This window comes from Mus caroli, unplaced genomic scaffold (genome assembly GCF_978045245.1).
Source record: "Mus caroli unplaced genomic scaffold, Mus_caroli_1 scaffold_2, whole genome shotgun sequence".
Lineage (NCBI taxonomy): Eukaryota > Metazoa > Chordata > Mammalia > Rodentia > Muridae > Mus > Mus caroli.
The window spans coordinates 97,332,997-97,359,344 of record NW_028227257.1 but is presented as its reverse complement, the minus strand read 5'-3'; the positions used below and the strand labels follow the sequence as shown (position 1 = coordinate 97,359,344).

The window sequence follows — 26,348 nt, the reverse complement described above, 5'->3', positions numbered from 1 at the left end:
CACTTGTTCTGAGAACATGCATTAAAATGGTTACAATACCAACTACATGAATCAGCGACAATTATTCCATGTTAACAAAAAAACAAATTTCCTTTAATTTAGTATTATGAAGATTAAAAAGTAAGGAAATTACAAAACCACAATTAGAGGCACTTTACTTAACTATGTCAAAATGAATGTTTATTCTTTGAAAAGTACCACCTTATTTCTGTGGTAGTTGTACATAATATGATGGGGTTTTACAGAATTAGAATGACAAAAAGCCTTCTGAACTAAATACTCATTCAATTTAATAAAAAGAAACATAAACTTAAATAATTTGATAGTTAGCATGAGTCTCTGCTCCATTAAAATTGATTTGGATTACAACTTTAAACACTATATTTTTTAATTTTTGCATATAATTTAATTCTGTATTACCCTCCCAACACCCCCTAATTTTCCTATCCACACCATGTTATGTTCTTTTTCTCAAAAGAAAAATTAAAAAACAAAGTTCAAAACACTCAACAAGCAAATAAGACAAAAATTTCCAAAATAAAACAAAAGTCTAAAAACAAAACCAAACACTATGGCATTCAATTTTAATTGACCCACTACTTCTGAGCATGGAGGCATGAGGCCTCCCTGGAGTGTGATTGATATACACCTCTCAGTTACTGAGACTCTGACTTAAACTTGTACAGTCTTTTACATACTTGGCACATTTTTGAGTTCATATGCCTATCAGTTGTTGAGTCTGGAAGACACTGTTTCTTGGAGTCGTTCAACCCCTCTGGCTCATATAATCTTTTCACATCTCTTCAAATAGACCCCTAAGCCTTCAAAAGGAAGTTTGATGTACATACGCCATTTAACACTGAGTGATCCAAAATCTGTCCCTCTCTGTCCATTGTCCACGTGTGGGTCTCTATGTTAGCATACACTGTAAGAAGAAGCTTCTCTGAGGAGAATTGAACAAGATCAGTGGATCTATGGATTATCAATATTTCATTAGAAGTCATTTTACTGCTGTGTTCTTTTAGCAGAATAATAGTGTAGGTTGTCACCTGTTGCTCATGCCATACCTATCCCCAGGTTTTTGGCCACTTTAGCAGTGGCCTTACAATGCACTAAAAGCAGTTAGTTACTCCCATAACTTTTGTACCACTATTGAACCAGTATATCTTGCAGACAAATTGCTGTTGTGGATAGCAGAATATTGTCTTTCCCCTCAGTGTGTAAAGTGTCTTTATGCACCACAGAATCTGGTCAGTAGGAAGTCGAGTTAGACACCAGATCTGTTTCTTCATGTTCAATGACATAAGTCATGTCATCAGTAGTAGGGCCTTACTATCAGGATGTCAAAAGCAACCAACGGCCTTGACAACCGTCTGTGATATGTGCGAGTTTCCATAAGAACCTTTTAGCCATGGATTTCACAAAATGTAATCTATTCGTGGCACTGGAGGTTTTACTTGTTGTCATAAAATGTCATTAGGGCATTGTCTCCCATAAGCTATTACAATTAATTGTGAAAGAAATCGCATTTAACTCAGTCTCTGGATACTTACACAAGTATTCAATTAAATGATACACAATAGGAACTTCTATTGTCACATTTGGAAGGATGTTGGTTTTGAGATTGTCATGTCTTTTCTTAACCTGAGAGGGATATATCAATCACACTCCAGGGACCTTTGAAGTTCTAGTTCTTGACAAATCAGATCACTGCCTTGCTCCTACTATTGGATATAGCTGCTCAGAGATGAGCAGCATATTTTATAGTTATGTTCCACTCTGCTCAGTCATGGCTGACTCAAAGCTGAGAACTTTACAAAATTGGGTTGGATGGCTATCAACAGGGAGAAGTAGGGTAAAATAGAGGATACAGAAAGAGCAGGAGAGATACTAAAGGAAAGGGGAAGAGTAGAGGAGGGAGGAGACAGAAAGGACTAGGATTCTTTGTAGGATGTGGACCTGACATGGGTATGAGGTGGTACAATGTAGTCATTGGAGAATATGGATGAAAAGACAGGCCTCTAGAGGGCCCTAGCTGTGCATGGAAGCACTGTAGATTTTTGGTGAAGGAAATATTAACTCTCTCGTCTCTCTTATCTCATCCCTTTACCAAAATTTTTTTGTAAAAATTTTTTTGCAAATTTTTTTTGGTGGTAGTGGGGTGGGGTTGGGTGGGTTGGATAGTCTGAGGGAGGAGGGTTTCCAAGAGAACCAGATTTTCCATTGAGGTCGTCATAGTCCGAGTCTCTTGGACGAATTTCCCAATCTGAGGCACTCTATCTCCTACGCGGCCTCCACTGTTCTACGTGGAACGTAAAGCTCGTGGGGCCGCAGGGGGCTGGCACCGGTCATTCGGACCTGAGGGACCACGGCGAAGGAAGCCAGGAAGCATCAAGGGAGGATTTGAGCCCAGGCTGCATGGAGCTGTACCTCAGTGCCTGCTCCAAGACTGCCAATGTGGCCGCCAACAAGGCAGCCTCCAGCACCGTGGCTGAGGACAGTCAGCAATGTGGAGACGTGAGTGGAGTGGCCTCGGTGTGGTGTGGATGTCCTGGCCTCAGGCTCCAGTAGCCATTTTGGGCCTGGGAGCAGTAATCCCTCACCAGGTTTTGAATTGCTGTAGCAGGGAGCCTTAGGCTGGCTGGAGAGAGGGGCTTTGAAAGGGTGTGCCCCTTGAGACTTTACCCGTTGATTCTTGGGTTTGTATCCTTGTTGTGTGAGGATTTGGGTCAAAGTAATAGATAGACTATTACGAAAATAAAAGACAAATTCTCTGATTATATTTGACAGGGCAGACACAAAACCCCAATTCCAGGGGTAGGAGCTGCTCAGCTCCTAGATCTTCCTCTTGGGGTCAAGCTGCCTATGATCCCGGGAACTGAGACTGTATATTTTACTACGAATATCAGTGAAAAGGTAAGGCAACTTCTTATAATTATGTTAATTGTCCTATATTTCTATACTCTGTTCTCCTTGAGGTTAGAGAATAAAGCAGAGTACATTATGAGAATGTGTACTAAGAGACATCTTACCACAGGTGCTGTTTAGATGATATATAAAGTAATCCCATTGAATATGGTTTTATAGAATCATGATCAAAAGGATTTAGATCTTTGGCCCTGTTTTAATTTATGTTACAGAGAATTATATTAATTTTTAATTATAAGTCCTTTTTATGCCTATGTATTAAGTTTTTTCGTAGATTCAAAGGCTATTACTATTAGCTATTAATTATGGTATTAGATTTCTAACCAATTTCTAACTAGGACTAATCTCTCTATGACTGACTTTTTATTGGTTTTGTTTTCTTTGAGCCAACTGCTATCTCATGTAATACGTTTTTTTTAAATAGATTTGAAGTAATTTTTCATCCTTATTGTTAAAATTCTTGTAAATGAGAAAAGCCCCTGTTTCTATGAGGATAAAGTCCCCCGATCATCTTAGCCCTCTTTCTCTACTACAGCTTCCGAATGAGCTCTTCCAGGCCATATTCTTGATGGTGAGGGAACTAAGAACCACTTTTATTTTTCCAATTTCTGTCCTCCTCCTCCTCCTTCTTCTTTTCTTCTTTTTCTTCCTCATTTCTTAATCTGAGTCATTCCAGATGATCATAGGTGAACTACATCACAGTTAACAATTTAGAATTCCCATTTCTTTAGGTTGAATGTCTATACTCACCATGTATATAGTAGATTGTATGATGCTGTTTACATCCGTTAAAATGCTTAGCTTTATGTCCCATCCTTAGGCTCCTCCAATCTTAAGTGATTCTGAAGAAGGCTTAATATATTTTCGTTGAGTGGTTACTTCAATTATTATTGAGAAACATGTTTGTCCACATCTAATAAGAATTAACAGCCAAATGTCACCATCTAAGAGAGACAAAAGATTCTTTTGTTTTATTATTTCCCTCAGGATACAATGTTTACTTCTTATGTGGTCCAAATTTCACTGAATTAGAACTTGAGCTATAGGCTTTTGGGGCAGAAACTTTCTGAGAAACTTTGAATCATTCAACCTAACTTTCTTATTAGGTCCTTTGAAAGGTATTAAAGTTGTGGCATTAGGAGTTCAGGGATGGAGGGGGCACACCTTCACAGAGGCAAAGGGTAGGGGAAACAGGATGATGAACTCTGGGAAGGAGGACTAGGACGGGACAACATTTGGAATGGAAATAAATAAAATAATTAATTTTAAAAAGAACTCAGGGACTTAACAAGGTGTGTTTTATTCAAGGGAAGAGCTACTTTGCCATTTTGCTCCCTGGGGCTTCCCCTTAAAAGCACTTCTGGCTTCTAGTTCATTTTAGAGACCTACTCCAACCAACTCTCCAATATTCATGATGTGAACTGATCTTGGCTATAGCTTTAGAGGTCTCACTCTGGTACTTCCAGGACCTTCTGGGTTGGTGCACGATATTATGTGGTAATGTGAATTGAATTAGATGCCTAAAACAGGATACATATTCTCTGCTTTTTCAGCTTTCTCCTCCACCTCCAACATCCTCCCCCTTTTGCAGTCTTGGTATTACATTAGAAAACTTTAAAATACAAAGATGACGTTAGCACATTTCACACAGACTTATCTACCTTCCCTTTCTTCTTCAGAAGCCCTTGTATAAGCTATTATCATTCTCCATTTGAAAAAAAATTGACTGAGAACTCACACCAAAACTCACTCTGAAAAAAATTTAATTGATAAATGAGACTAAATAACTTAATTATTTTCTTCATAATACAAGAATAGTAATTCATGAACATTAAATGACTGCCTTTCCATTCTCTTATAGGGTTATGTTTCTTATGGTATTTATATGGTAATATTTATATTTATTTGGCAAAATTAGATTTATACAATAGTATTTACTGTATGAGGCTGTGTTTGGTATTAATGTATAGGATGAAAACCCATTTTGTTTAAATTTGTCTTAAAACTAGTATTTCAATATGTTAAATTATATGACTTTCTTTTTTTAAATTTTTTTATTAGGTATTTTCCTCATTTACATTTCCAATGCTATCCCAAAAGTACCCCATGCCCTCCCCTCACCCCCCTACCCACCCACTCCCACTTTTTGGCCCTCGAGTTCCCCTGTACTGGGGCATATAAAGTTTGCAAGTCCAATGGGCCTCTCTTTCTAGTGATGGCCGACTAGGCCATCTTTTGATACATATGCAGCTAGAGACAAGAGCTCCAGGGTACTGGTTAATTCATAATGTTGTTGCACCTACAGGGTTGCAGATCCCTTTAGCTCCTTGGGTATTTTCTCTAGTTCCTCCATTGGGGGCTCTGTGATCCATCCAATAGCTGACTGTGAACATCCACTTCTGTGTTTGCTAGTCCCCAGCATAGTCTCACAAGAGACAGTTATATCTGGGTCCTTTCAGCAAATCTTGCTAGTGTATGCAATGCTGTCAGCATTTGGAAGCTGATTATGGGATGGATCCCTATATGACTATTATCTCAAAGTGCATTTGGTTTGTTAAAGTCCCCAAGACACTATGATTCTTTATCCTTAGTCTTTAACACTTGAGTTCTACTTCTACTGTTATATGCATTATTTCCACTTAAGTATAGTGAAAGATGTGTCTACTACTTCCCTTCACTTTAAGATTACTGAAACAATAATTGTTATTATCCATTTTTATTCCGAGTATAGTGTTTCAATTTAGGGAGGAAAATAAAAAGCAGAATCCTGGTATTGGCTTCATTTCTTACAACAAATTATACACTAGTCCCTTCTTTCTCTTCTTCTCTTTCTCTGGTCTCATGGCCAGAGGCTGATGCATCAGGGAAAGAACTGATTTAGAGAGGCCAACTGTTTAAATCACTTCACGTGGGCAGGGGAAGAGGGAAGCCTGCATGAGTAAATCCTCCTGTTACTTGCTTATTCCCAGTTCAAATTTAAATTGCATGTTTGAGTTTTCTAGTCATGTCAACAGGTTAATTAAAATTGAAAATACATTAATTTATATTTGTAATATTTTAATATCTGCTTTTATGCAGCTTTTTCGACCTTCCTATGGTTTTAACCTGAGTGATCCTTACTGTCGACTTTTGGAAACCCAATATAAAAGTCTCCATGATCCACATTTAAGAACATACTATAAGCGCAAAGATATTCTGAGGAGACTAAAGAAAGGTGGCTATATCACCAGTAATAATAAAGTAAGTTGAAGGTTGCTTGCTTGTTTTTTAAATCAATGAGATCTTATACTATTCTGTTTGCTTTCTTACCCTAATGAAAGCCAGTCTCCTAATGCAAAAACACAGCTCTCACCTCAACAGGAATAGGAAATAATTCCTTCTGGAGCCAAAATTGAGTGACCATAGCTCAGAAGCACAGCTATAGGTTACCCCCAAATTCCATGATCTAATATAGAAATAACTTCATAAAGTTTTTGTAATAACCAAACAGAGAAATCATAAATCACGAGACTTTTGAATACATTGGTGGAAACATCAGGAAAATCATTATATACAAAGAAAGAAATCTCAGCTCTAAGCCATGGATGCTATGTGAGTAGCATTCTTAGCTTTTTGATGAGTAGAAAAATGGGTTTTGTTAATACATTTAAAAGGGGGGTTATCTGTTAGTGACAAAAGGTAAGTGCCGATACAGACAAGCAGGGGAAGTGTAAGGATACTCTACAATTAGTCATGATTGGGTTCTGGATCTGCAATATTCCAGGGTCTCCACACCACTGAAGCTCTAGTCAGTAGGCCAGCCTTCACAGCTTTTTTCCAGGAACTATCTTTCAGCAGTGTCATCATTAACTCCGTTATAACCAGATACTTCTTGTTCAGTTGTATAGAATACTCAGGGTTCAGACAATGAAAGCTTCCACTTCTGATAAATCCAGTTACCATGTTCTGTTTAATATAAAAAAATTACTGACAAATATTTTGAAGAGGCAAAGGTATAGTAATGTTCCCCACTGAATCATGGTTCTTTTTCTGTCTGTAATGGTACTGTTTTTTTGTATGTGATTAATATTTTTAAAGACTTGAAATAGGAATGTAGGAAATGCAGTTGTTAGCATCCTGTGAGATTATTCTTATTGCATCTGAACATTATATTTACAATCATAATCAAAGTATAATTAATTGAAATTATTGTTTTAGTAATTATAATTACTTTTGAATAATAAATCTCTTATTATAGTCCAGTAATCAAGTTTTATTTTCATGTAGTGATTTCTTTCTTACAAATGTGGAGATACAGTCAATGAAATTTGCTCTTTGCACCCAAATATCATTAAACTGTCATTGCTCTATTTGTCCTCTAATAAACAATTGTTATGACTATTCAGTCTTCATATATGTAAAACATTTATAAAATTTTGGTTTTTATTTTAGATTGTATGTAGCTTGAGAGAGCTGAATAAATACCGGCAGTACCTTACAAGTCTAAAGTTAGACTTTGAAAGAAACTATTTAAGAGAACAGGTAAGTTATAAATTTAAAATTAGTTTAAATAGAATCTAACATTGTATTCACATACGTAATATTTTCTCATATTTCAAAGTTTAATTGCTCACTAAGTAATATTGTATGTGAAACTTGCAAGCAGAAATGAGCAACATTTGGAACTTGCAACATTTGTCCAAAAAGAAAAGGGGTAAGATAATATCATTAGTATACTAATATTTAATATCATATTTTATATTTAGCTGTTAATTTACTAAGTAATTCAGTGAACTCAAAACTCAGTAAGTTGGATAAGTTACTGAGGAGCTGACAGTAGAAGCTCTCTATGGTACTAAAAGATTTAAATCTGAAACCAAGGCAGTTTTAGAAACAGGTAATTTGTTTGGTCACAGCTATAATATCCTACATAATAGTTAAAACCATTATTGTGATTGTGACTGTGCTATTGTATCTATATACATATACCCATATTCATTCACAAAAATTCATAAAAGTAAAGAATTCTTAGATTAAGCCATGAGTTTCTTTCGGGCTTGAATCAAAGCTGTGTCTAGAATACACCTCTCTTCTGCCTCTCTCCACCCTTCTTCCCTCCTCTTGTCATTTTCTCCCCCCCCCTTCCCCTATGTCTGTTCTGTGCCTGTGGAACATATATAAATGGATTCAAGTTTTCCTTAAGAGTCAAGAGACATCAGAATGAAGCAAGTGTGTGCTCACAAATTTATATTACAAAGTAGGAATGTTAAAGAAAATGAGAATGGATAAGATCTGCATGCATTTGAAGCTGTAGACTCTGAAAAACTGGAGCAGAAGAACAAAGAGTTCAAACCAGTCTGAGCTACAGATTGTGGGGCATGTGTCATTTAAAATACATATATAGGTAATAAATAGTAAAATAAACAGAGACATAAAATGTAGTATTGGAGACCCAGAAAAGTATTTGTCTTATATTTGCAGAAAGACAAATTCTTATTTTAGTTCAGCTGTGTAAAGGATTCAAATAGAATTAAATGCTTTTAAACAATTTATCATTTATAAAATATGGGAATTTTAATGATGTCATTTCTGGGAAATGTAAAACCATACATTACTGACTTTTTTTTTTTTTTGAAAAACATAGCAATTGATATCAAAACAGCTACATAAACTGCAAGAAACCAGCCAACTTCCTCACTGTTCTGATGTCACACGATTCCAAAACTGGTTGTTACAGGACAACACTCATTCTATTAAGGACCAAGAACGTTTGTTAAGGCACAGGTGAGACTGAAGTGTGTGTGTGTATGTATGTGTGTATGTGTGTGTATACCTGATATGAATTGTACTGAAAAGCATTGTAAGCAGAACTTTTATTTTTAAGTAGCATTGTTTTGTTTGTTTTTCACAGAAAAGAATGTTTATTTTTTATTATCATTTTATTGGTTATTTTATTTATTTACGTGTCAAATGGTATTCCCCTTCTTGGTTTCTCCTCCACAAAACCCTATCCCATCCTCCCTCTCCCCTGCCTCTATGAGGGTGCTCCCCCACCCACTTACCCACTCCTCCCTCACTGTCCTAGCATTCCCTTACACTGGGGCATCAAGCCTCCACAGGACCAAAGGCCTTCCCTCCCATTGATGCATTGTAAGCAGAACTATTTTTTTTAAGTAGTAAATAGTGTTTAATGGTCATCAATGGAGAGAGAAAGGAAGGGAAATCAGAGAGGTATGGGAATTAGGAGTCCCAGACATAAAAGCTATGAGTAGAATCTTCTTCTAGGAGAGTTGAGTTTTCTGGGAACCCAAGAGACATAAAGTCATAGCTGGCAAAAACTCCAGATCCTAGAGCCTTTCACTAGGAGAAATCATTTTAGTAAAAAGAGAAAAGCAACTTTTTTATAATTGCTCTTTAGAGATTGACAGCATTAAGTGGGAAGAAATAAGTCTAAGTCAAAACCAGGAGTTTTAATATATCTAAAGAGACCATAAACTAAATAACTGGATTTACTCAGGTATTTCCCACTCATAATCACTAATTAGCATTCCATTTATGTATCTGAAATATCCCAATTCATGTATCTGAAAGCATAATGATGTTCCACCCTTTTTCTTTTACCAAATGGGAGCTTTTATGTTATATGACTTTTTTTTTTTACTGTGTAGTTTTGTTTCACAGAAGTAACATAAGATACACTGCTGTCACTGCCTGAGACCATTAGTGAGAGTTTTGTGTTGCTACCAAGAGCCTAATGCTCCCTCTGTTCTTTCAGTGAATGCATTTGAAGCCTTGCTTGTTTTTTCTGTCATGTTTGCACGCCCAGATTCCTAGACCCACTGAGTTATTATTGCTTATAGAGCAAAAGAGTGAATCAGTTTGCTCCACACCCCACTCTTTCTTTGACCAATATAACAGACGCATACTAAAAAAGAGTAATAAATGAGCCTAGCGTTATGAGTCCATCTAATCTGGAGAGCAATGAATGGAACTGATAAAACAAGAACAACGAAATTAGGAAAATCCTATGACAAGCAAGGCACGGCTGCATTTGGAGTATGGGGATAAAGGTCCACAAATCACCTACAATCCTCTGTTCATCCTCACTCAGATATTTGGATATGATAAGTAAAGAATTGGAACAACTTGAGCGCACAGCAGAGGAACAACGCTTACTCCGCATGGACAGAGACGAAAGACGACAGCGGGAATACACAAGAAAAAAACTTAGTCTGCGTAGAAAAATTGAAGAGGTAAGAGGGGAAAAAAATGCTGTGAGGTTAAAAAAAATGTGTGCAGTTTCCCCAATTGCAAACAATTTTAAATGTGTTATGTTGTTTGGAAACATTCCAGTTTTAAGCTTTCATACCTCTATAGTACACAAGTCACACTGTAAAATGTAGAGGTAGATACCACAAATAAACCAGTTTTTTGTTTTTAAAGATCACTGTACAAAGTTATTGAGTATTGCTTCATTTCCAACTAGACCTCAGTGTAAACAGGAACTATTTCTTCAAATCATCCTTAGTAGAAAATAATCATAGCTAATTTTATTTTTTAATACAAATTATTCATTTGTGTGCATACGTGGCATAATGCAGTGGAGAAGTCCAGACAGCTGTGTGAATCAGCTCTTTCCTCCTACTTTGAGAGTTCTGGGAATTGAACTCAGGTTTACAGGTGTGTCAGCATGACCTCACTCCCAAAGCACCTCCACCCACAGCCCCTTATCTACTTTCTCAACACAAATGCGATAGGAAAAGCCCGTTCAGAAAGCACTGGATGATTTCCATGTGTCTGCTGGGCCCTTGACCTGCCACTTTTTTCTTGGTGGTGGGCAAAGTACAGCTGCCCTGAAAGCAGAATGTACATACACCAAGCTGAGTAAGCCCCTGGTCCTTAGGAATGGAAGACAAAGGAGATGATGCTTCTTACGAAGATCGGAGAAGACGTTAAGAGAGAACAGAAGATAGAAGAGCAAAGGCGGAAAAGCCGAGAAGAGAGTGACAGAAAGGTAGGGTGAGCTTTAAGTTCTTCCCTAGAATTTTTAAAGAGAGAAGTTAGTGTTGTAAAGTAAATATTTGTGTGACCAATTATTATATTACTATATGTGATATCTATATAATATATGTAATTACTACATGTAATATATTACTATATATTAAAGATAATATAAAACTAAATGTCAAAATTTTTTTTAAAAAAAGAAAAAAACAACCAGAAACTTGGGTCTTGCTATGTGGCCCATTCTGTTCCTAAACTCCTGGCTCCAAGAGACCCAGTGACCTCAGCCACCTGAATCACGTTCAGGCTTTGTATGCGTTGGTAGAGTCACTTTAACACTTTCACGTGTTGTGTCTAATGCATTTTTACAATGTAAAAAGCACTGCTCCCTGATCTGATGTAACCTCTTTCAGATTTATTTTCAAATAAAATAACATCTCTAGTTCTTATAAAAATCTTGCTCTTATAAATATGTTCTTTTAGAGAACTAGAAATTTTAGTTAAAACCCCTTTTGCTTCCTTCATGTTTTAAAAGTTTTACTCTTTTTCAGTTTAATAGTATGCTGGTCTTTGGATTTAGAATGTAAAGCAGAATAAGGAAAAATGGCAGACTATAGAACCCTTTTACCAGCTTACTAATTGTTAAATACACAAAGACAAACACAATATAACTGTTCTTACGAATATTCATTTACCTCAGAAACTAAGCACATTCTTTTATCTCATTTTGAAAAGAGTTATTTTTAGTTTAGGATTATAAGTGCTTAACAGCATGTATGCATGCACACTATATGCATGAATGAGCCTACAGAGGTCAGAACAGTGGCCAGATGCCCTGGGACTTGGGTTACATGACGCTGTATACCACCATATTGGTGCTGGGAACTGAACCAAGGCTCTTTGCAGGTGCTCTTAACCCATGAGCTTTGTCTCCTGTTTTTACTTTTACATATTTTATATTATTCTGTAGGCTGATTCTTTAATTAATAAAACACAGTAAATGATTCTTATATTAAAAAATGTAGACCTAAAATTCTAAATCTGGGGTAATTTACTCTTGATAAACATACATGTAAAATTTACAGTTTAGTTTGTATTGCAGTATATCATTTTATTTAAACTTCATAAAGTAATGGAAATTGAAGTATGTGCTTCATTTTCCTATAAAATATCATAAACTGAAGTTTATACTTTATTTTACATTCAGCTTCTCACATGTACATCGTAGTCTTATTTGAGATTCACTGTTCGTGTGAGTAATTAGGCTTGTCTTACTCAGTGTAATCTGCACATCACCTTATGTTCAATGTTCTAACATCTTTTTAAACGCCTATAGATAGAGCACACACATATATACATAGAAATAGTTAATTACAGTAGGTTTTCTATGGATCTTAAATAAAAACAAAAACAAACCAAAAAACCCCAATACCTTTACTACAGTAAACTATGAAATCTGTGTGTGTCTTATACTTTTATTAGGATTAAAAATTCTATTATTACAGTATCAAAAGTTTTATCAAGAAGGGATGTTGGTGGGTTGCCAAATATTTTCTTTTGTTTAGGGTCTTTGTCTAGATGTGGTATCAGTGCACTACTGTTTCATTCCATTGGTTTGTAATGCTGTTTGGGTTTCTCCTGGACCCCTGAATTCAACGGATTGTTTTAGATAGCTGTTTTCAGATATTTCTGTTATATCTCATATTAGTTACTTTTCTCCCCATGACCAAATATCTGACAAGTAATTAACAGGAGGGAGAGTTTATTGAAGCTTTCAGTTGGAAAAAAATACAGTCTTATTGTCTTAGGTAAAGGAGATTGGAAGATCATAACAGCTGGGCACCTTGCATTCACTGTGGAAACACAGAGAAAGGAATGCTTGTGGTCAGCTCATCTTTCCCTTTTTTTATTCAGTCTGAGGTTTTATCCCCTGGGATAATACTGCCTACATTTAGGGTATATCTTCTCTTTTTAGTTAAACTCTTCTGGAAAAAAAAAAAAAAACACCTCATAGACCCATCATGTGGTATGTATCTATGGTGATTTCAAATCCCAGCAAGTTTTCAATGAAGATTAACTGCACACACACAAACACACACACACACACAAACACACTGTTTCCTCTTTCCAGGATACTAACTACATTGAACTGTCTTGGAAAGTCTGAGTCTTTCCCCTCCCAGTGTGTCCTTTAAGGTACTTTGTATTACTGAATTCTTGCAGCTGTCCTCTATAGTGCCAGATCTATTATCTATGCTTCCTCTGCATTCCTCTTCTCACATACTCAATTATGTAAATATTTGTTTCTCTTCAATATCATTATTATATTTTGCAAGCACACAGAATGCAACTATGCTGAGTATATTGATATTCTTGGCTTGAATTCTAACTTCTTTGTCATTTCTAAGTTAATTGTAACTGAGTGGTTTATTTTTATAGGTCACATGGCCCTGATTTTTACAGGCCTAGCACTCTTCAACTTGATGCCATATACTGACTTAGTGTTTTCAGTCATTTTTACATCTTTGGAAATAGTTTGTTTTGTCAGGGTTTTTGTTTGTTTGTTCGTTAGTTTTTAATGGTCTATTAGGTCAGGCTAGTGTTACTTTTTATCTGAACTTGTTATTGCCTATTATTGAAGCAAGGCCCATTTTTTTGTACTCTAGACTGTATGGCTAGCAATACATCCATACTGTAGCTTGTGAAATGCATGTAATTTTCATCTTTGTGGAAATGCAAACTCTCTTCTAACTTACCTCTTAGGATGGTCCTTTATGCTATCTTGAGTATTACTTTATGTGTACTGATTCCTTCTCTTAGTGAATGATCAATAAAAGTTTCAAGACTCTCTGCATATTTGTCTCTCTTCTGTCATGCCCTATGGTCAGTAGTATCCCCGAGATTCACAAATAAAAGTGACATTTCAAAGAATGTAATGATTATAACAAAGTATTCAGGCAGGTACCTTTCACCTAAGTATTTCATCAGAAATAAAAATTGGCTCCTTATTATACTTTCTACATTTTATACTCTTTAAATTGTAAGTAACAATAGACTCCTTACTGCTCTCTAAGTTTTATTCTACTTAAATTTACAAGTCACAAGACAAGAATAATTATGTATTTCTACTATACTATATAGTTTAAACATTTGTATTGCATTTGTGAATACCAAACTAATACTAATCATAGTGCTTTCTTTCATATTTTAGAAACAAGCAATGCTAGAGAAAAAAATGGCTTATCATTTACAAAAGATGCAGGACACTGGCTTAAAAGATGACATGGGAAGAAATGGATTTGACTACAGAGGACAGAATGGAACTACATTTGAATGTGAGACTATTATGCCACTAAGTAGGAAGCATTGATCTCTGTACCATGAAATATCTTATATACATACAACTGCTATCCACTTCATATAAAATGCTAAACTAACCATTTTCACATTGGAAAGACCACATATTCACATGCATACAAACACACCCCAAAACTAAAAAAAAAATATTAACTGCTTTAATAGACAAATTTGATGGCACTATAGTTTGACACCAAATTCCCTATACTTAAGATAATGCTTAAGATATTTTATTTCCAATACATTAAAATCAATGTGTAAAATAATTGTCCTTATACATCAATATGGTGCTTTTATATGTTGTCAACTAGTAAGAATAGAAAGAACCTGGGAAAATAAGAAAATATAGAGCAAGGGGAAAGTAGTAGAGAAAAGAAGAAAGAAAAAAAGATGGAAAAGAATGGGAAAAGGTGTAAAAAAATAACAGTGCTTGACTTGGATGTGCCAGAACCGCACCAGCTGCATTTTGTATAACATCATGTAATCCCAGCAAAACTCCCTATATTAGTTATCATGAGAGTATTTTTAACAAATTTCTAGGGATGCATACTATTGAGAAAGAGCAGGGCCATCATCCGTCTTGCCCACTTTCTGGTGAAACTGACTTTTTATCACCTGGTTATCATTACCTGGTCTTAGCTGGATTCTGAATTTTATCTTTGACCAATCCATCTTGTGCAACTATTTGATTCTGATAATTTCTTCTGCTAACTCTAAACTGTTATCTGTTAAATTCAGTTTAAGGTATATTGGCAAGCACTCATTACTATATGGAGTCCAGCCCAAATGTAAACTTCTAAATTTTATTTTGCACTATATGCCTGAATATGACAGCTGTCCTCTACTGGTGATATGTACAGGCTCTGGAGCTAGGCTCCTACTGTATAACTGTCCTTTATAATTTTCAATATGTTTCTTTTTTCTTTAAGGGGTTATTTTATTTATTTACATTTCAAATGTTATCCCACTTCTCAGTTTCCCCTCCGCAAAACCCCTATCTCATCGCCACTGCCCCTCCCCCTGCTTCTATGTGGGAGATTACCTGCCTACACACTCACTCCTTCCCCACTGCCCTGGCATTCCCCTATGCTTGAGCATTGAGCTTCCAAAGGACCAAGCCCCTCGCATCCCATTGATGTCTGACAAAGCCATCCTCTGCTACATATGCAGCTGGAGCCATGGGTCGCTCCATGTGTACTTTTCAAGACCTTTAAATGGTTTTGGAAAGTTATTTAGCCTTTCACAGATACTTTCACCATCTATAACTGAACACAGAGCACTAAAAAACTTCTACGAAGATGAAGACTTTCCTTCACTAGAGCACATAGTCAAGCCTCGCAGTTCTGTCAAATAGGAGTAAGGACCATTACTAAACAGATTATATTTCCTTTTTCTTTTCTTTCTTCCTTTCTTCCTTTCTTCCTTCCTTCCTTTCTTTCTTTCTTTCTTTCTTTTGTTCTTTCTTTCTTTCTTTCTTTCTTTCTTTCTTTCCTTCTTTCCTTCTTTCCTTCTTTCCTTCTTTCTTTTTTTTTTGTCTTTCTGTGTCTGTCTTCTCAGCCCACAATCACCGACTCTCTGTTTCTTCCTAATCTTTCACACACAGTTTATATTAAATCACATATTTCTTTTTTTTCTTTTTTTACCTTTTTTTAGGTATTTTCCTCATTTACATTTCCAATGCTATCCCAAAAGTCCCCCATAGCGTCCCCGCCACTCTGCTACCCACCCACTCCCACTTTTTGGCCCTCGCGTTCCCCTGTACTGGGACATATAAAGTTTGCAAGTCCCATGGGCCTCTCTTTCCAGTGATGACCAACTAGGCCATCTTCGGATACATATGCAGCTAGAGTCAAGAGCTACGAGGTACTGGTTAGTTCATAATGTTGTACCACTTATAGAGTTGCAGTTCCCTTTAGTTCCATGGGTGCTTTCTCTAGCTCCTCCATTGGGGGCCCTGTGATCCATTCAATAGCTGACTGTGAGCATCCACTTCTGTGTTTGCTAGTCCCCAGCATAGTCTCACAAGAGACAGTTATATCTGGGTCCTTTCAGCAAAATCTTGCTAGTGTATGCAATGCTGTCAGCATTTGGAAGCTAATTATGGGATGGATCCCTGGATATGACAGTCTCTAGATGGTCCATCCTTTCATCACAGCTCCAAATTTTGTCTCTGTAACTCCTTCCATGGGTGTTTTGTTCCCAATTCTAAGAAGGGGCAAAGTGTCCACACTTGGATCGTCGTTCTTCTTGAGTTTCATGAATATAGAAAATTGTATCTTATATCTTGGGTATCCTAAGTTTCTGGGCTAATATCCACTTATCAGTGAGTACATATTGTGAGAGTTCCTTTGTGATTGTGTTACCTCACTCAGGATGATGCCCTCCAGGTCCATCCATTTGCCTAGGAATTTCATAAATTCATTCTTTTTAATAGATGAGTAGTACTCCATTGTGTAAATGTACCACATTTTCTGTATCCATTCCTCTGTTGAGGGGCATCTGGGTTCTTTCCAGCTTCTGGCTATTATAAATAAGGCTGCTATGAACATAGTGGAGCATGTGTCCTTCTTACCTGTTGGGACATCTTCTGGATATATGCCCAAAAGAGGTGTTGCTGGATTCTCCGGTAGTACTATGTCCAATTTTCTAAGGAACCATCAGACTGATTTCCAGAGTGGTTGTACAAGCTTGCAATCCCACCAACAATGGAGGAGTGTTCCTCTTTCTCCACAGCCTACCCAGCATCTGCTGTCACCGGAATTTTTCATCTTAGCCATTCTGACTGGTGTGAGGTGGAATCTCAGGGTTGTTTTGATTTGCATTTCCCTGATGATTAAGGATGTTGAACATTTTTTCAGGTGCTTCTCTGCCATTCAGTATTCCTCAGGTGAGAATTCTTTGTTCATTTCTAAGCCCCATTTTTAATGGGGTTATTTGATTTTCTGGAGTCCACCTTCTTGAGTTCTTTATATATATTGGATATTAGTCCCCTATCCGATTTGGGATAGGTAAAGATCCTTTCCCAATCTGTTGGTGGTCTTTTTGTATTATTGACTGTGTCTTCTGCCTTGCAGAAGCTTTGCAACTTTATGAGGTACCATTTATGGATTCTTGATCTTACAGCAAACGCCATTGCTGTTCTATTCAGGAATTTTTCCCCTGTACCCATATCTTTGAGGCTTTTCCCTACTTTCTCCTCTATAAGTTTCAGTGTCTCTGGTTTTATGTGGAATTCCTTAATCCACTTAAATTTGGCCTTAGTACAAGGAGATAGAAATGGATCAATTCGCAATCTTCTACATGATAACCGCCAGTTGTGCCAGCACCATTTGTTGAGAATGCTGTCTTTTTCCCACTGGATGGTTTTAGCTCCCTCGTCAAAGATCAAGTGACCATAGGTGTGGGTTCCTCTCTGGGTCTTCAATTATGTTCCATTGGTCTACTTGTCTGTCACTATACCAGTACCATGCAGTTTTTATCACAATTGCTCTGTCGTACAGCTTTAGGTCGGGCATAGTGATTCCACCAGAGGTTCTTTTATCCTTGAGAAGAGTTTTTGCTATCCTAGGTTTTTGTTTTCCAGATGAGTCTGCTGATTGCCCTTTCTAATTGGTTGAAGAATTGAGTTGGAGTTTTGATGGGGATTGCATTGAATCTGTAGATTGCTTTTGGCAAGATAGCCATTTTTACTATATTGAGCCTACCAATCCATGAGCATGAGAGATCTTTCCATCTTCTGAGATCTTCTTTAATATCATTCTTCAGAGACATCAAGTTCTTATCATACAGATCTTTCACTTCCTTAGTTAGAGTCACGCCCAGATATTTTATATTATTTGTGACTATTGAGAAGGGTGTTGTTTCCCTAATTTCTTTCTCAGCCTGTTTATCCTTTGTGTAAAGAAATCCCATTGACTTGTTTGAGTTAATTTTATATACACCTACTTCATTGAAGCTGTTTATCAGGCTTAGGAGTTCTCTGGTTGAATTTTAGGGTCACTTATATATACTATCATATCATCTGCAAAAAGTGATATTTTGACTTCTTCCTTTCCAATTTGTATCCCCTTGATCTCCTTTTGTTGTCAAATTGCTCTGGCTAGGACTTCAAATACAATGTGAATAGGTAGGGAGAGAGTGGACAGCCTTGTCTAGTCCCTGATTTTAGTGGGATTGCTTCCAGCTTCTCACCATTTACTTTGATGTTGTCTACTGGTTTGCTGTAGATTGCTTTTATCGCGTTTAGGTATGGGGCTTGGATTCCTGATCTTTCCAAGACTTTTATCATGAATGGGTGTTGGATCTTGTCAAATGCTTTTTCCGCATCTAACGAGATGACCATGTGGTTTTTGTCTTTGAGTTTGTTTATATACTGGATTACGTTGATGGATTTCCATATATTGAACCATCCCTGCATCCCGGGATGAACCTACTTGGTCAGGATGGATGATTGTTTTGATGTGTTCTTGGATTCGGTTAGCAAGAACTTTATTGAGGATTTTTGCATCAATATTTATAAGGAATATTGGTCTGAAGTTTTCTATCTATGTTGGGTCTTTTTGTGGTTTAGGTGTCAGAGTAATTGTGGCTTCATAGAATGAGTTGGGTAGAGTACCTTCTGTTTCTATTTTGTGGAATAGTTTGTGAAGAAATGGGATTAGATCTTCTTTGAAGGTCTGATAGAACTCTGCACTAAACCCATCTGGTCCTGGGCTTTTTTTGGTTGGGAGACTATTAATGACTGCTTCTATTTCTTTGGGGGATATAGGGCTGTTTAGATCATTAACCTGATCTTGATTCAACTTTGGTACCTGGTATCTGTCTAGGAACTTCTCCATTTCATCCAGGTTCTCCAGTTTTGTTGAGTATAGCCTTTGGTAGAAGGATCTGATGGTGTTTTGGATGTCTTCAGGATCTGTTGTTATGTCTCCTTTTTCATTTCTGATTTTGTTAATTAGGATGCTTTCCCTGTGCCCTCTAGTGAGTCTGGCTAAGGGTTTATCTATCTTGTTGATTTTCTCAAAGAACCAGCTCCTTGATTGGTTGATTCTTTGAATAGTTTTTCTTGTTTCCACTTGGTTGATTTCGCCCCTGAGTTTGATTATTTCCTGCTGTCTACTCCTCTTGGGCGAATTTGCTTCCTTGTGTTCTAGTGCTTTTAGGTATGTTGTCAAGCTGCTAATGTGTGCTCTCTCTAGTTTCCTTTTGGAGGCACTCAGAGCTATGAGTTTTCCTCTTAGAAATGCTTTCATTGTGTCCCATAAGTTTGGGTATGTTGTGGCTTCATTTTCATTGAACTCTAAAAAGTTCTTAATTTCTTTCTTTATTCCTTCCTTGACCAAGGTATCATTGAGAAGAGTGTTGTTCAGTTTCCACATGAAGGTTGGCTTTCTATTATTTATTTTGTTATTGAAGATCAGCCTTAGTCCATGGTGATCTGATAGGATGCATGGGACAATTTCAATATTTTTGTATCTGTTGAGGCCTGTTTTGTGACCAATTAAGTGGTCAATTTTGGAGAAGGTACCATGAGGTGCTGAGAAGAAGGTATATCCTTTTGTTTTAGGATAGAATGTTCTGTAGATATCTGCCAGATCCATTTGATTCATAATTTCTCTTAGTTTCACTGTGTCCCTGTTTAGTTTCTGTTTCCATGATCTGTCCATTGGTGAAAGTGGTGTGTTGAAGTCTCCCACTATTATTGTGTGAGGTGCAATGTGTGCTTTGAGCTTTACTAAAGTTTCTTTAATGAATGTGGTTGCCCTTGTATTTGGAGCATAGATATTCAGAATTGATAGTTCTGATTGTAATTGTAAGGTAATTGATTTTACCTTTGATGAGTATGAAGTAACCCTCCTTGTCTTTTTTGATGACTTTGGGTTGTTAGGTAATTTTATTAGATATTAGAATGGTTACTCCAGCTTGATTCTTCATACCATTTGCATGGAAAATTATTTTCCAGCCTTTCATTCTGAGTAGTGTCTATCTTTTTCTCTGAGATGAGTTTCCTGTAAGCAGCAAAATGTTGGGTCTTGTTTGTATAGCCAGTTTGTTAGTCTATGTCTTTTTATTGGGGAGTTGAGTCCATTGATATTAATAGATTCTAAGGAAAAGTAATTGTTGCTTCCTGTTATTTTTGTTGTTGGCATTCTGTTCTTGTGGCTGTCTTCTTTTAGGTTTGTTGAGGGATTGCCTTCTTGCTTTTTCTAGGGTGTGGTTCCCTTCCTTGTATTGGTTTTTTTCTGTTATTATCCTTTGAGGGGTTGGATTCATGGAAAGAATGTGTGAATTTGGTTTTGTCATGGAATACTTTGGTTTCTCCATCTATGGTAATTGAGAGTTTGGCTGGGTATAGTAACCTGGGCTGGAATTTGTGTTCTCTTAGTGTCTGTCTAACATCTCCTATTTGAGTTCTGTAGGCTTCTTGTATGTTCATGGGCATCTCTTTCTTTAGATTTGGGAAGTTTTCTTCTATAATTTTGTTGAAGGTATTTGCTGGTCCTTTGAGTTGAAAATCTGCATTCTCATCCACTCCTATTATCTGTAGGTTTGGTCTTCTCATTGTGTCCTGGATTTCCTGGATGTTTTGAGTTAGGATCTTTTTGGATTTTGTATTTCCTTTGATTGTTGTGCCGATGTTCTCTATGGAATCTTCTGCACCTGAGATTCTCTCTTCCATCTCTTGTATTCTGTTGCTGATGCTCGCATCTATGGTTCCAGATTTCTTTCCTAGGGTTTCTATCTCCAGTGTTGCCTCATTTTGGGTTTTCTTTATTGTGTCTACTTCCCTTTTAGGTCTAGTATGGTTTTGTTCATTTCCATCATCTGTTTGGATGTGTTTTCCTGTTTTTCTTTAAGCACTTCTACCTGTTTGATTGTGTTATCCTGTTTTTCTTTAAGGACTTGTAACTCTTTAGCAATGTTCTCCTGTAATTCTTTAAGTGAGTTATTAAAGTCCTTCTTGATGTCCTCTACCATCATCATGAGATATGCTTTTACATATACATTTCCCAGATAAATTAACTCAATCTATTTACTTCTTTGAAGGAGTTTGAAAGCCCCATTTCAGATTTCAAATCACCTTACCAGTTTTGTAATCCCAATATCTTTTTCCTCATGCAATAGAACAATGTGAGCTGTCAATGTTTTCATTCTTTTAATAATTTCATGTGTACATTTCTGTAATTTCTGTACATATTTATATGCACCGTATGTACATGCCAGATATCTCTGGAGGTGGGAAAAGGGCAACATACCTGGAACTGGTTGGTTGTGAACCATGTGTTTCCTGGGAAGCAAAATCAGGTATTCTACAAAAGGAACAAGTGCTCCTAACTTCTGAGCCATCTGTTTATCCTGTGAAGTAGCTGTCTTAAACATTGATGCATTAAGTCACCCTTAGAAAACAGTACATTAAAATTTTTACAATACTGAAGTGATAAGGAACAGATTCAGTTTCATAACAGTGTTATAATTGTATAAAACTGCAATAATATCCTCTTCTACCAAGTAAAAATCTTCTAGGGAAACTTGTGTACAAACATATACACACACACGTGTTTTTGCTCATCTCTAAATAAATCCAAGAATATCATAGTCATTTAGGATAGTGAGCCTTCATCCATGTCACTATGTTGGTGTGTATTTCTACAGAAAGCAACCTCCATGTACAAGTAGACTATAAAGAAGTTTTCCTTCTTTCCAAAATATAAAATATTAGTCTCCTCAACTCTACTCCTTAAGTTATAGGCATATTACAGAAATAAATATCACCTTACATTTGACATTACTTATCCTCTCCTATGTGTTCTACAAATCCCACATATAGAGTAGCAGGCACTTACTTCTTGAGCATTAAATGATAGTTGATCTTGGGCAATTTCACTGTCACTACTCTTAATATGTTTTATTACATTTTTAAGCTTCCTCAAAGAAGAGAAAGAAGCAGTTTGATGATATAAAAATAGTTTATCCTGACGGTGACCAGAAAGCATATAGAGGAACATCAGGTAATTGAATATTTTAATAAGCACCAAATATTTAGAGTAGTGATTTGGGGGAAGACTGAGTTGTGGGTGACCTTCAGTTGAATGTAGATGAAACTTGGGTTTATTATCATGAATGACTGAGTTTCGAACTGCATGCCATGGACTGTTTTCAGAATAGATAACTAATTTGGTGTTTCAACTGGTCATCCAGCTATTCCTTAAGAACAGTTATAAGCAGGATTCATTAGTACTAATTGTAGACACAGACTGACAGATCATAAAATATTTTAAATTCTCAGAATTATTTTAGAAAACTCAAAAATATTCTAGAAGCTAAACACATTTATTATGTGACTGTGAACATTTGTTAAATTATCATTTTCTATATTTCTTATGCTGTGTCACTCACTTTAGGTTCTCAATTTAAGCTCACCAGATTATACTGTGAATCCCCAAACAAGTACTCTAATAACAAACTATGAAAATGAAAAAAAATTTAAATATATTTCTTTCACTAATAACCCTCAAAGTTACAGTTAATGTAAAAACTTAGAATAACTGACAATTACTGATAAATACCTGAAGAAAACCACATCCAATTTTTCTTCCCTGTGTGTAATATTGTTTTTTTACAAAATCCAGAAACAAGAAGGCAATGTTGCCTAATATTCACCTGTTGGACCTTCCACAGGGATTATTGAGATGGAGACGATCCCTCTCTATGACCCCTTGAATGAGGATGCCCCTGCTAGGCTCCTGGTTTTTTTCAATATGCACTTTAAAATGATAAGTAACATTTTTAGTAAGTGGGACAAAAATGCCATTATCATACCATACATACTAATAATTCATAATTCCATATCAGTAAATAATTAAGCATTTATAAATTTTTCAGTAGTATTAAATGTCATATAAACCTTTCAATTTAGTTTGAATCTACATCGATTGAAATAATAAACAGGTTGTTATGCCTTTTCCTCCCCTCTTTGAATAAACTCCAATTAATTTTTTTTGCTTTGGTTTGTTTTTGCCTTATTTGTATGTTAATTATGAAATATTACATTTCATTATGATTTTTATTACAAATGTAATATCATATAAACAGACTCAAGAACAAAAATCCATGATTATCCAATAAGTAAATATATGATTTTTGACAGAAATCCCTCATCCCTTCATGGAAAAAGTTATGAAGAAACCAGAAATGCAAATAACCTGTCTCAACATACAAAAGACTGTGTGTGAAAAATCTATATCTAAAAGTATACTAAATCCAAAGCTTTCCCACTAAAATAAATAACAAAATATGACTGTCTACATTCTAAAGCCTTTTATACATACAGTGTTTGAAATCTTACCTAAAGCAATAAGAAAAGATAAAGAAATTAAAAGGATGTAAATGGTAAGGAAAAAAGCAATATCATAATTCTTTGTAGTCATGTGACTCTATGTATAAGAAGACAATAAGGCTATAAAAACAAACTATTGAAAACTTTGAACATTTTGGAGACTATAGAAGGATGCACAGTCATCAAACTCTCTCCAGAATACTTATATTCTCCTAATATTAGCATAAAATATATGCTGAGACAAAATACAAAGAAACAATCCCATTCATAATAGCTTTAAAATATCCAAGAGTAAACATAATCAAGAAAATATAAGAACTCTACAGGGAAAACTTTAAAATACTGAAGAAATTGAAAATTCAAGAATATTGAAAGTCCTCTTATGTTGTGGATCAGCATAATTAATATTGTGGCAATTGATATACTTTCAAACACAATCTACAAGTTTAATGTAATGCTTATCTCAATTCTTATGAAATTCTTGAGATAAGTAAAATATTCTCCAAATTCAAATGAAATCACAAGAGAACCTGAATATTCAAAACAATCCTGAGCATTAGAAACTTAAGACAGAACAGTAACAAATTAACGTAGTATGTTTACAAAAAGAAAAGATGTATAGAGTAATGGAATAAATTCAAACTTTCAAAGCACCCTCCCTATACTGCTACACTATCAGATAAACATTTAGTTTTTGACAACTATGCCACAAAACAAACAAAAACAAAACAAAAGGAAAATGAAACCCTATCTCCCAAATAATCAAACCCCCATCAACAAAATCAACAAAAATAAACAAACAAACAAAAAACATCTTCAGCAAATGAATCTGAGAAGGTTCAATATGTACAAGTATAGACTAGATGTCAAATTCTTACAAAAATTTCAACATCAAATAATATAAAACAATCTGAAACTTAGGTGAAAAATAGGAAAAAGTTTTAAAGAGGTATGTATAGACAAGAACTTAACAAGAATTAATAAATGGGAAGGCACAAAATTTAAAGCCCTCATTCTCAGTAATGTTTCTAGGCAATAGAATGAAGTACCAAATAGAGTAAAATCTTTTCTAACTAGACACTTAATTTTGCATTAGTATCTGAAATACACACACACACACGCACACACGTTTGTTTATGTACCAAAATTCACAGAAGCTAAATTCAGAAATCGCTGAAACTGAGACAGCTGAGATGTCCATGAACTGATGATAAAATAAAAAAATGCCATGTATACAAATAAAAAAGGAAAAAATAATTAGATAGATAGATAGATAGATAGATAGATAGATAGATAGATAGATAGATAGATAGATAGGTAGGTAGGTAGGTAGATAGATAGATGATAGATAGATAGATAGATAGATAGATAGATAGATAGATAGATAGATAGATAGATAGATGATAGATAGATAGATAGATAGGTAGGTAGGTAGATAGATCACGTTATTCTCCCAAAACAAAGACAAGGGAAAAGTGCACACATTATATGAATGAATTCATGTATAATTTCTGAAAGTGCGAACAATTATTCTTAAGAGTTACAAACAGATCAATACCATTGGGACTAGAAAGATGGATTGGTTACAACCATGCAGGAGAGTACTTATATGAATAATTCCAATACTCAATTGTATGAATGATGCTTTCAGTTGTACCTCTTTCGGAGGTTCTGTTACTCATGAATATTTTAAATTTAGTGATTAGTTAAGAAAATAAAATTGGTTGCACTTAACAAAATTCTCAAATACAAAACCTTTCTTTCTCCTTTACTCCTAGGACAAGTATCAGCCACAGTGAATCAGTCTCAGAGTAGTTCAAAGAATGTTACAAAAGTGTCGGCATCCTCAGTTACTTATCCAGCAGAAGTACACAACAGCAGTTCAGAACAAAAGGTAAACGGTTTCAAAAGCATATTAGTTCATCTGCTCAAATTTTATTTACATGTGTTCTCTTTTACTAACTTGCTATTGATGAATTATGGTGGATGAGTTCTTGCAAAGAGAAATGATTACTCTCTGGAGGGAAAAAAAGAGTCAATTTAGCTTTATTACTAATGTAATGTAATGTGACACTTAGCAGAAACCTGTCCAAAGCCCATTATTAATTCTGATGATGGTGTTGCTATTTACTGGTAGAATATGCAATCAAAGCTTGGGTTGTTGACAGAACACTGGGAGGAGCCAAACATGGGTTAGATAAGAAAATTGGGTCCATAGGCATGCAAAGGTGATTAAGATATTCACTCATCTTGAGGACACATCTTCTAGTGAGGCATAGACATATGAATGTTACACTAATCTGGAGTGACTAATTTTTACTCTGGTTCTGGTTCTAAGGAGTAATTTAGATAAACATTATATAGTGTTTCATAGAGTCTGAGTTGGAAGAATTTTAATTTTCTGCATCGAATTGAATGACTTTAAACTTTAATATATTTAAATATAAAAATATATATCAGTATTATATATAAATATTCACACATACACACACATAGAGACTGTGGCTTTAAATAAAGTACAATATAGAAGAGCAGTAAGTAAATTGAACTCCATTTTCAACTAAATTTAAGATAGTGAAAGGTATCCTGGGAAACTAATGATATGTACCATGTCTGGTATACTTTTTAAATCACAGATGTAGGGCATAGGGGTAGGAAAGCACCTGGATTCATTTGGCTATCTCACAGAAGACAGACTCTCTTCCAAAAGTATTGTTACTTATGTATATTTTTCTCTTTAATA

The 26,348-nt window shown here is 35.6% G+C and overlaps 1 protein-coding gene across 1 annotated transcript in view; it reads left to right on the top strand.

The window, feature by feature from the left end:
- The first annotated feature begins 2,366 nt into the window (after positions 1 to 2,366).
- The window catches only part of Fsip2 (fibrous sheath interacting protein 2), a 68,741-nt gene continuing 44,759 nt past the window's right edge, over positions 2,367 to 26,348 (top strand). The window contains exons 1-10 of the mRNA XM_021156571.1: positions 2,367 to 2,517; positions 2,791 to 2,916; positions 6,007 to 6,168; positions 7,360 to 7,449; positions 8,552 to 8,691; positions 10,019 to 10,160; positions 10,811 to 10,921; positions 14,123 to 14,246; positions 22,191 to 22,277; positions 25,384 to 25,499. Coding sequence (XP_021012230.1) covers positions 2,419 to 2,517; positions 2,791 to 2,916; positions 6,007 to 6,168; positions 7,360 to 7,449; positions 8,552 to 8,691; positions 10,019 to 10,160; positions 10,811 to 10,921; positions 14,123 to 14,246; positions 22,191 to 22,277; positions 25,384 to 25,499 — 1,197 coding nt within the window. The 5' untranslated portion in view covers positions 2,367 to 2,418. The remainder of the gene's footprint in view (positions 2,518 to 2,790; positions 2,917 to 6,006; positions 6,169 to 7,359; positions 7,450 to 8,551; positions 8,692 to 10,018; positions 10,161 to 10,810; positions 10,922 to 14,122; positions 14,247 to 22,190; positions 22,278 to 25,383; positions 25,500 to 26,348) is intronic.